Genomic DNA, 12,500 nt, shown 5'->3' on the forward strand with positions numbered 1-12,500 from the left:
TCAGTGTCTCTCGTTTTACTATTTAGAGGCATATGTTTGAGTAGAATGAACATTTTGTTTTTATAATATAAACTACTGACAACATTTCTACCAAATTCTCAATAAGAATATTGTGATCAAGAGCTTTTCCATGAATTAATGTAGAGATGAAGATTTAGGAAAAATCCTGAATTTTCCGGAGATGTGCATACAGTATATTTTTAAAGAGTGGTTAGCTGTGTCAGTACTTGAAAGGCGAGCTGAGCGTTATTCCCAGTATACACAGACACACACACACACGAACACACACACACACACACACACACACACACACACACACACACACACACACACACACACACACACACACACGACGTGTGCTGCTATCGGTGTATGAATGTGTGTGTGATGGGTGAATGTGTACAAAACAATGTAAAGCACTTTGAGTCTGTGAAAAACCAGGGAAAAGCGCTATATAAGTGGAGTCCATTAACCATTTACACACACACACACACACACACACACACACACACACACACACACACACACACACACACACACACACACACACACACACACACACACACACACACACACACACACACACAGTAACTGTCAGAACGAGAAGGCCCCTGAGGGAAGGCAGCAGCTTGAGATGAACGGCCCGAGGGAGAAGACAGTTAGTCTTTGAAACTGAAGCCGCCGAAGACCCGTCATCCCAGGAGACATTCACACACACACACACACACACACACACACACACACACACACACACACACACACACACACACACACACACACACACACACACACACACACACACACACACACACGTCACACCAACAAGCTATACTCGAAGCACATGCATCTCATACTGTGTGGGAAAATCTGCAGCACAACACAACCATCCAGCCACTTCAAGCACAGTGTTTTGGTTCATCAACAGATTGCTTGTCTGGTTGAGTCTCAGCTGTTTCCATCAAACGAGCTCCGATGACCCCACAGCCCATGACCCGCCCACCACTAAACCGTCCACAAAAACAGTCTATTTTTGGGGCGAAGGAAGTGGGAAATCCAGCAGCTAAGCAGCTACAAGAGGAGGCAGTTGGTGTTGACTTTTCAGTAAGATGGACACACACAAGATTCAACTGAATAAAACACAGGAAAAGGCTGCAGACATCTCCGCACTGGTGTTAAAGAGTGTGATGAGAAAACACATAACACAAAACGCATTGTTATGATTGGCCAGTCATGTGAGGGGAAGGGGGGGGGGGGGGGGGACTCTGAGACACTAGGCTGGGTGTAACCTGTCTGAGAAGTGAGGAATACGCATTCATTAGGAGAGTCCTGTATGTGTGTGTGTGTGTGTGTGGGGGGGGGGGGGTGGGGGTTGGCAGGGGGTGACAAACAGGAATTTCAATATTTCAGTATAGTGTTAGTCAAGAGTCATACAATATGCAATAATTCTCATCACATGTGTTTTCACCTTGAGTTACGACACAAAGTCCAGTGGTGGTAGTCAACGCTTTGAAGAAGGTAAAGCTCCTAAGAAGATACAACATGGTACAAGGTTACTGAGACCTCACAGTATGGAAGGTCACAGTAACCTTTGACCTTTGACCTCCAAAATCTATTCAGTTCATCTTTGAGTCAGAGTGGACATTAGTGCAAAGTTTGAAGAACATCCCTCGAAGCGATCTGGAGATATTGCGTTCACAAAAATGGCCCTGAGAGACAGACAATCCAGTGTGGAGGCATGAAGACAAACAGAAAGCAGTAACCACAGACATCCACAATCTAATGAATTCAATCTCAGCCCAAATGTAAGTTTGTGCTACATTTGACAAAAATCCCTCAAAGCGTTTTCGAGATATTACGTTCACAAGATTTGAGGTCACCCAGTAACCTTGACCTTCAACCTTTGACCTCCAAAATGAAATCACTTCGACCTTTGACCTCCAAAATGAAATCAGTTCATCTTCCAGTCAAAGTGTCAGGTTGCTTTCCGAATCGCATACTCTTTCTTTTTTCTATTCTACATACTACATCCGACGATAAAAAGAATCTAGTTAGGATGCAGTAGGCATACTATTGGGACATACTTTTCTCTCTTATTTCTTCATAACATTGCGCCTTGATCTTGCCTCTTGCTTTTATATCCGTCGCATCCCTGTTTGTTTTCATATGGAGGCTTCGTCGATGTTACGTCACTTCACGTGCGCACTGGATTGTGGGTCAGAATCGCCCAAATAGGATGCACTTTTCAACACTAACAATCTTGGCCGCATGAAGTAGGACATCCGGGTACTTCTAACCATCCTAAATCTGGCCACAAGAATCGGGACATCCTAAATCTTTTTTCTACATACTATATAGTAGAAAGTATGCGATTCGGAACGCAACCTCAGTTTGTGCCAAATTTGACGAAAATCCCTCAAAGCGTTCAGGACAGAAAGACAGAGCTTTCCAGACAGACAGAGCATCTGACAAAGACGCTTTGAAGAAGGTGAAGCTCCTAAGAAGATACACTATGTTACAAGATCACTGAGACCTCACAATATGTAAGGTTGCATATTTGAACTGCAAAATCTAAATTTGTGCTACATTTGACTAAAATCCCTCCAAGCATTCTTAAAATATTGTGCTCACAGGATTTTAGGTGACCCAGTGATCTTGACCTTCGACTTATAACTTCCAAAATGTAATCAGTTCATCCTCTAGTCAGAGTGTCAGTTTGTGCCAAATCTGAAGAAAATTCCTCAAAGCGTTCATGAGATATCGCGTTCACTAGAATGGCCCGGAGAGAAAGACAGACAGACAGCTAGTCATACAGACAGACAGACAGCTAGTCATACAGACAGAGTATCTGACAACCATGCGGAAAACATAATGCATCTGGCATTCAGCAACCGCCTACCTAGAGGCATAAAAATATCAGAATCAGCCAAAGTCTGTATCAGCAAAGAAATAAGTCTAAACCTAACCCTTACCCTAACCCTCTAACCCTTTTTTTGCCCTAACCCTAACCCTAACCCTAACCCTAACCCCCTAACCCTAACCCTCTATCCCTAACCCTAACCCTAACCCCCTAACCCTAACCCTCTATCCCTAACCCTAACCCTCTATCCCTAACCCCCTAACCCTCTAATCCTAACCCTCTAACCCTAACCCTAACCCCCTAATCCTAACCCTCTAACCCTCTAACCCTAACCCCCTAACCCTAACCCTCTATCCCTAACCCTAACCCTCTATCCCTAACCCTAACCCCCTAACCCTAACCCTCTATCCCTAACCCTAACCCTAACCCTAACCCCCTAACCCTAACCCTCACCCTCACCCTCACCCTCACCCTAACCCCTAACCCTGACCCTCTATCCCTAACTCTAACCCTCGGCCAACAAAATGACAATCGGTGCCCCACTGAACCAACCAACCAATATATAATGGACTGGAGAAACAATTGTCACTTGAGTTCCTTCCCAGAAAACAACTTTAGTCCTTATATTAGAAATAGAAAATATAGATAAAGCTCCGGAAGAAATTAAGAGACCAGTCTGGATATTTTTCTTATAAGTTTAAATTAAGGCTCCTGCTATTAAAATGTATGATGGATATTGACCCGTCCATTATTACACTTTTTCTGAATTGTTCTTCTGTGTAATATTTACAATGTGTGTGTGTGTTATTATAAAAATTGTTTTCAGGATCGATGTCATTTTCAATCATTTTGAAAATCAAATCTTCATCTCTACATTACGTATTGAAAATGCTCTTAATCACAAAAAAAGTATTCAAGTTTGGTAGAAATGGTGTCAGTTGTTTGTATTATAAAACCAAAATGTTCATTCTACTCAAACATATGCCTATAACTAGTAAAACAAGAGACACTGGATATTTGGAAAGGTCTCTTAATTTTTTCCAGAGCTGTATATAGATTATTAAATTATTTAAACTAGACATTTGGTAATGTTGTCCAGGATAAAGAGTTCATTTTTAGGCCAAAAGAAAAACCCAGAGGAAGACCCATGTTTAAAATGTCCATCACTAAACAGAGCCATTTCTCAGTCGCCCTCTGCCTGGCTTTAAGAAAACCTTGTGTCCCTGTTTTTCACCGACTCTTAACGCTGAAAGCTAATGGTTTTCCCCTTTAGCTAGAATCGTATCAGACGTGACAGATAGCTGTTGTTGTGTGATACCAGCGTCTCCACCTGCAACACAGCCAGGAGGCAAACTCACACTGAGACACACAATCTCATTGGCACTGGAGTCAAACTGCTCCCTTTGGGTTCAATGTCCCTGTGAGAGAGAGACGCACACACACACACACACACACACACACACACACACACACACACACACACACACACACACACACACACACACACACACACACACACACACACACACACGTCAAACACACACACACACACACACACACTATCTCAATGTCCCTCTGCAAGCAGCTCGGGAACACAACAGGGTTTTAGTTAAGACAAAACAATGGTGAAATTATGCTGTGGATTATGATGTAGATATATACTATATAAATCAATATAGTAGGGTTTTAGTTTAAAGGAATACTTCACCCATACGTAACCGGCATTCTATCATTATAAAATCGCTTTTATAATATAATGAATGAGGTTTTCTTCCCTCAGTCTTCCCTTGGCCCAGCTGTCCTGTTAATCCTATAACCCTACATTTTACCATGTGTGATGTCACATTTTGGTAAAATGGTTCTTGAAAGTGGCTCTTTGAAATCCTGAAAAAGCATTAATTTGACTTTTCTTCTGAAGAGAGACAACTAACACAAGCAGCAGGGCCTCCAAGAAGAGGAAGGGTCCTCCCCGAAGTGAGTATCAACAGCCTATGGGTTTTTGAGGTGGAGTGTGAAAAAAGAAATCAGTGAAGTGCACGAACAAACCATTTCAGTGAATGAGATCTTTTAAGTTAATAATTAACAGGGAAGCGTGTGGACTTTGCCATGCGTGCTGCCTCTTATCACCAGTTACAAGGGGTCAGAATAACTGAAGGCAAGCCAAGTCTATTTCTACAGACAGACAGACAGATAGATAGATACATGTAGATAGATAGATAGATAGATAGATAGATAGATAGATAGATAGATAGATAGATAGATAGATAGATAGATAGATAGATAGATAGATAGATAGATAGATAGATAGATAGATAGATAGATAGATAGATAGATAGATAGATAGATAGATAGATAGATAGATAGATAGATAGATAGGCAAGGCAAGTCTATTTCTAAAGCACAATCCAGACACAAGGCTGTTCAAAGTGCTTTACAGCGGCATAAAAATACATCAAGATTAGACATTAGAAATTGCATTCAAGAGATGTTAAAAACAAAGAAAATACATCAAGATTCAAGATGAGACATTACACATTTAGACAGCGATGTGGAATGGCTGCAATGACAATTATGTGACTGCCAATGTAGTTATTTTCGATATAGGGCCGGTTTCACAGACATGGATTAAGCCTAGTTCTGGACTACATTGTACTTTTAATGGACAATCTCCAATCAAAATTTCCATTTAGTCCAGGACTAGGCTTAATCCATGTCTGTGAAACTGGCCCATAGTCTATTTTACTTTATCAGGCACTAGCAATGAGATGTAGTCACTCCGAGAAATACCTTAACATTAACGACCATCCCTCAACTCTCGTCCTGGGAGGCTGCTTGTGTCAGTACGAGGACATTACTTCAGTTTGTTTTGGTGTGTCAGCCTTAGTGGACTTCTAACACACATAATGATTATATTCCCCAAAAATGTCCCATGGTATGAAACATGGACATAAGATAATTTATAATATCATAAAACCTGTTATTGTATGTGCTTGAACCCTGATAAAGCAAGCATGTGTAGTACATCCTATTGGACCAATTAGGATGGTGGTAGGACGTCCTAGAGGAAAGGAGTCCTCCCAGTAACCATGAGGTCTCTGGTTCCTCCTCCCAGTAGCCATGAGGTCTCTGGTTCCTCCTCCCAGTAACCATGAGGTATCTGGTTCCTCCTCCCAGTAACCATGAGGTCTGTGGTTCCTCCTCCCAGTAACCATGAGGTCTCTGGTTCCTCCTCCCAGTAACCATGAGGTCTCTGGTTCCTCCTCCCAGTAACCATGAGGTCTCTGGTTCCTCCTAGTCACCATGAGGTCTCTGGTTCCTCCTCCCAGTAACCGTGAGGTCTCTGGTTCCTCCTCCCAGTAACCATGAGGTCTGTGGTTCCTCCTAGTAACAGTGAGGCCTCTGGTTCCTCCTCCCAGCAGCCATGAGGTCTCTGGTTCCTCCTAGTCACCATGAGGTCTCTGGTTCCTCCTCCCAGTAACCATGAGGTCTCTGGTTCCTCCTCCCAATAATCATGAGGTCTCTGGTTCCTCCCAGTAACCATGAGGTCTCTGGTTCCTCCTCCCAGTAACCATGAGGTCTCTGGTTCCTCCTCCCAGTAACCACAAGGTATCGGGTTCCTCCTCCCAGTAACCATGAGGTATCTGGTTCCTCCCAGTAACCAAGAGGTCTCTGGTTCATCCCAGTAACCATGAGGTCTCTGGCTCCTCCCAGTAACCATAAGGTCTCTGGTTCCTCCTCCCAGTAACCATGAGGTCTCTGGCTCCTCCCAGTAACCATAAGGCATCTGGTTCGATCCCCGGCACCGGACAGGAGGGTGTTAGTAGTAAAACTATTGATGGCTGCTATTACATATACCGTGCTTACAATCTCTACCATTGTCTCCTTGAGCAAGACACTTAACCCCAAACTGCTCCAGGGGGCGCTGTACTATGGCTGACCCTGCGCTCTGACCCCCTCTGGAGTGTGGGAACTTGAGAGGGGAGATGAGGAAAGATTGCAATGTGCCTTGTGTATATGTACTAATAAAGATAACCCAACTTAACTTATTATCACAGTAGGATATACAACACTTTCAACCCACGCTCAAACTGCAGCTGAAAATAAAGTGTGTGTGTTGTTACAGCCTGCAGCAAGCTATCAGTCTACATGTCCAACAGTGAGTCAGTACTTTGGAATCACACACACACACACACACACACACACACACACACACACACACACACACACACACACACACACACACACACACACACACACACACACACACACACACACACACACACACACACACACACACACTCTCACACACACACACACACACTCTCACACACACACACACACACACACACACACACACACACACACACACACACACACTCTCTCACACACACACACACACACACACACACACACACAAACACACACACACACACACACATACACACGCACACGCCCTTTGCATAGAGCGGAGGAGGAACAAACCAGGAAACAGGAAATAGCTTGTTTAGCTTCCTCACTACAGAGACACACGGACTGAAAAGCAGACGATCAGATTCACCTTCAGATCAAACTAAGAACTTAGTCTGAGTGAGTTCACACACACACACACACACACACACACACACACACACACACACACACACACACACACACACACACACAGGCTGCTTCAAACTGCTGACACTCCACACACACTGAGGGTGAGTTTGACTTAAAACAGGACTCAAAGTTAATCTAAGGCCACGTCCACACCTCATAAGCGAGTTTGGGTGTGCGTCAGAAAACGCTTGATGTGCCAAGTTTGTGTGCTATGTTTCACTCGATGCTGGGTGGGGTTACAGTCAGGTCAAACGATTCTTGCAGCTCGGTTGGCAGCAGTGATTGTTGTTTTTTTAACTAAACTCATTGGTTGGCCAATGATCCTAGGGTTGGCGGTTCGATCCCAGCCCGGCCACTTGTGTCATGGTCGTTGTGTCCCTGGGCAAGACACTTCACCCACCTTGCCTCGTGTGAATGTGTATGACTGCTGTATGTTTGAGGTGGTGGTCGGAGGGGCCGATGGCGCTGAATGGCAGCCTCGCTTCTGTCAGTCTGCCCCAGGGTAGCTGTGGCTACTATGGTAGTTTACCACCACCGGTATGACTGTGTGTGAACGAATTGTCTGGAACCCTGTAAAGCGCTTTGAGTATCATGAAAGGCGCTATATAAATCCAAGCAATTATTATTATTATTATTAAATTAATTCGAAATTTGTATTACATTTAAAACAAACGTTGAACAAACGTTGTGATAAGACCACAATGGCCAAAGTTTAAAACAAAATGTAGATAGACTATAGAAAACTATTCAGCATCTGGCACATATGTGTATGCGTGGACATGGCCTTAATGTATGGAAGATGTTATTGGACTTTATTATCTGTGAAAGCAAAACAGTTTTTGTAAAAGCACAGAATCCAATTGACAAGTGTGTATCTTGATTCACACGTATTTCACCATCCATAAACCTGTAATTTTTGACTTGCAAATATGTAGAACTTACTCTGAAAATACAAAGTCATATTTACGCATTTACGGATCTGTTTCTGCATGTGAAAAAGGGGTTTGCATATTTGTGGATTGCCTCCTGTGAGTTTGTGAGCCACATTACATTTTTACATATTTTTTTATCCAATTTCTACCACCGAGATCTATAGAATAAGCCTTACAAATGTGAAGTGCAATAATTTGCATGTGTGTAATTGTGTCTTACAAAACTGTTTTGCTTTCACAGATAATAAAGTCCAATACAATCTTCCACATTAGAGCAGCTATAGTCAGGTTCATTATGTTTTGAATTTAACATTTGTGGGAATTTGGGGATTGGTTGAACTTTATAATTTTGGTCATGATATGGTTTGAGGAATCAGAAATAAAAATAGTTGACATTTGCCCAGATGTCTATGTGGCGGCCAGATTAGAATTGACAAAAAAAATAAAGTTAATAGCAACACCTGACTTTAGGGGAGCGAGGGAAACCATGACTGACTCTCTTTCTGTCTGCTGTGTTTTCAGCTGCACTCACAGAGAAAATGGCTTCCAGATCAGAGGGGGATCTGTGCTGTCCGGTCTGCCATGACATCTTTAGAGATCCTGTTATTCTGTCATGTAGCCACAGCTTCTGTAAAGACTGTCTGCAGAACTGGTGGAGAGAGAAACCAACACGTGAGTGTCCAGTTTGTAAGAGAAGAGTTTCAAAGAAAAAAGATCCCCCTCGTAACTTGGCCTTAAAGAACCTGTGTGAGACCTTCGTACAGGAGAGAGATGAGAAAGCTTCAGAGGCTCTCTGCAGTCTGCACTCTGAGAAACTCAAACTCTTCTGTCTGGACCATCAGCAGCCAGTTTGTGTCGTCTGCAGAGATTCAGTCAAACACAGCGACCACAGATTCAGACCCATCGATGAAGCTGCTGAACAACACAAGAAGGAACTTGAGAAAACTCTGAAGCCCTTAAAGGAGAAGTTGAAGCTTTGTGAACAGGTTAAAGAGGAGTTTGATCAAACAGCAGAACACATAAAGGTCCAGGCCCGACGCACAGAGACGCAGATTCAGGATCAGTTTAAGAAGCTTCACCAGTTTCTAGAAGAGGAAGAGGAGGCCAGGATGGCTGCACTGAGGGAGGAAGAGGAGCAGAAGAGTCAGCAGATGGAGGCTCTGAGCAGAGAGATAGCAGCTCTTTCAGACACAGTCAGAGCCACAGAGGAGCAGCTGAGAGCTGAAGACGTCTCATTCCTGCTCAACTACAAGGCTGCAGTGGACAGAGTCCAGCAGGGGGCACTACTAGATGATCCACAGCTGCTCTCAGGACCTCTGATAGACGAGGCCAAACACCTGGGCAACCTGACCTTCAACATCTGGAACAAGATGAAGGACATGGTCTCCTACACTCCTCTGGTTCTGGACCCAAACACTGCTCATCCAAGACTCATCCTGTCTGAAGATCTGACCAATGTGAGACCAGGACAGTATCAGCAGCTTCCTGATAATCCAGAGAGGTTTGATGATGACTGCTCTGTCCTGAGCTCTGAGGGCTTTAACTCAGGGACTCACAGCTGGGACGTCCAGGTTGGAGACAGTACATTCTGGGAACTGGGTGTGTCAGCAGAGTCTGCTGATAGGAAGGGAGACATAGGTTTTGGATTCTGGAGAATAAGGTTTAATGAAGGTGAATACTCAGCAATAGCACCATCAGGTTATTCTATTGATCTCAACGTGCAGAAGAAGTTCCAGAGGATCAGAGTGAGTCTGGACTGGAACAGAGGAAAGCTGTCGTTCTCTGATGCTGATACTAACACACACATACACACCATCACACACACTTTCACTGAGAGGATGTATCCGTACTTCAGCACTTGGTTAGATGGACTCCCTCTGACGATATTACCAGTGAAGGTCTGTGTGACAATGGCCCAGAGCCATAATGCCTTGTTTCCACTGAGCGGTTCTGTTCGGGTTGGCACAGCACGGTTCAGGTCGGCACGGTAAACCTGGATCTGTCTTATGTTCCCCCTGCCGACAGCATCTTTACTTGGTAGGTGGGTTCATGGGGTTAGCCGTGGCCGGAGTGCATATACAATATATAGATTCAATATGTTCTCCCGCCCCACAGGGACCACGATGGAAATAAACCTTTGGGCTTTTTGGTTTCACCCCTGATTATTTATGTATTTTAAATGTATGACACCGAGTGCTGTTCATATTTTATATCAAAATGGTCAATCAAATCAAAAACAGTCCATGGATCAGAGCCGTTAAACTGGTGGTAACATTTAGTTTTTTCTTTTCCTCCAATGGAGCCTTCAAGGCAGCGCTGCCTGGAAGGCCCTAACCCTAACTGTTGTGCCCCCAAACACCATCCAACAACATGTTCTCAATCCAAACTGCTGGATGACCAGACATTCAGAGTCAGAGCAACTGCCTGTAAATTGTGATTTTTTAAAGATTTTTTTTCTGGAATTTTCCCATGCTTTTTTTTATGAAATGTGTCAGAGAGGGGAATGACATGCAGAGAACGACCCGGGCTGGATTCTAACCCGGGTCTGCTGTGAAGAGGACTGAGACTCTATGGTACACGCTCTCTAACCACTACACCACAAGCACCCTTTAGAAATGTGATTTTGATGGACAAATCAATACAAGGGTCCACCAAACGTTTAAAAGCCCCATTTAAAAGCCCCAATTAAAAATGTCCCTTGTGGCCACTTTCCGACTAAAAGCCAATTAAAACAGTCTGTGATGCTGCTTTGCACACGGTAGTCAAAGCTTTTTCTTAAACCAAATAATATGTTTCTATATCTCTATTACTTCTATTTACTTACACAGCTCTGAGCAAAAGGCCGTATTGATTTTCCAAATTCAAACTTAATATATTGTAAATGAACAAATTGCTCCCGGTTTCTTGACTAATGTATAATAATTCAAGACACTGACTGAAGTAATAAGATAGACATTGAAATCGGAAATCCTAAAGTTGTTTTAAAAAAAAGATTTCTCTGGGTGCTCCGGTGGTGTAGTGGATAGAGCGCGTACCATATTGGCTCCGGCCTTCGTTGCAGTGGTCGCGGGTTCAAGTCCGACCTGTCGACCTTTACTGCAGGTCATCCCCCCCTCTCTCTCTCTCTCTCTCTCACCCCATTTAAATCCTAAACTTGTAAACTCTGTACTGTATCTAATAAAGCTTGAAAATGCCAAAAAATAAAGGCAGTATTGATTTTCCAAATATAATCACAAGATTTTTTAAATGGACAAAATTTCATTTCTTGATTAATGTTTAACAATTCAAGACACTGACTGAAGTAATAAAATGGATATTGAAATGCTAAACGACGTGTTTTTGAAAAGATTTCTCTGCAGTAACATTTGCCACCATTGAGTATTGAATAGAGACCTGAGAGCTCCTTCATATCTCCAAGTACCTGCTGTGATTCCACATTTCTCACAGATAACGGTAATCCAACAGTAATCTGGTTAAAGTCTGACCCTGTAGGAGAGAGATGTGAGCGGCGAGTGCTGCTGGCAGGAGCCCAGTGCTATGAATAGGTTACAGCTGGGAAGCTAAGCCTGTCTCAAATCATCCTCAATGAGGGGAAGAATAAGCCCCAAAATCACCATCACTTTAAGCTTCCAAACCCCTCACAATCTCACTGCATATGCTCAGACTGTGTGGGACTGCTTCTGAATATCAAACACCATTCAATATGAGGCATGTAGAATGTTCTTGAAAATAGAAAAAATATATAATGATCATTGATTAATTGGAGCACAATCTATGAGAAGCAAATCCTTGAAAATGGTTGTATATCTCCGGGAAAAAAATTAGACCAGTTTTTGGACTTTTCTTAAATCTACATCTCTACATTGCATCAAATTATCTCGATGACACTATTCTTATTGTGAATTTGGTAGAAATGTTGTCAGTTTTATATTATAAAATCAAAATGTTCATTCTACTCAAACAAATGCCTATAAATAATAAAATGAGAGACACTGAATATTTGGAGTTAATTTTTTTACAGAGTTGTATATCTCTCTCCAATCTGCAATCCTTTAGTTGGACAGACTTCAATGGACGGTCATTCTTGAGAAGATCTGGACATAAAAGGACAA

The 12,500-nt window shown here is 42.9% G+C and overlaps 1 protein-coding gene across 2 annotated transcripts; it reads left to right on the forward strand.

Moving 5' to 3' along the window:
- The first annotated feature begins 7,343 nt into the window (after window positions 1-7,343).
- LOC307255751 (nuclear factor 7, brain-like) lies at window positions 7,344-12,500 on the forward strand. Of its 2 annotated transcripts, none has more exons than XM_080034516.1 (2): window positions 7,344-7,444; window positions 8,911-12,500. In XM_080034516.1, the coding sequence occupies exon 2, from the start codon at window positions 8,928-8,930 to the stop codon at window positions 10,377-10,379; it is 1,452 nt and encodes a 483-aa protein (XP_079890642.1). In that variant the 5' UTR covers window positions 7,344-7,444; window positions 8,911-8,927; the 3' UTR covers window positions 10,380-12,500. The 2 variants fall into 2 exon arrangements, with proteins under 2 accessions (XP_079890642.1, XP_079890643.1); XM_080034517.1 differs by having other exon boundaries at window positions 7,377-7,557.

Source organism: Ammodytes marinus, assembly GCF_949987685.1.
Source record: "Ammodytes marinus genome assembly, chromosome: 9".
NCBI classification, from domain to species: Eukaryota; Metazoa; Chordata; class Actinopteri; order Uranoscopiformes; family Ammodytidae; genus Ammodytes; species Ammodytes marinus.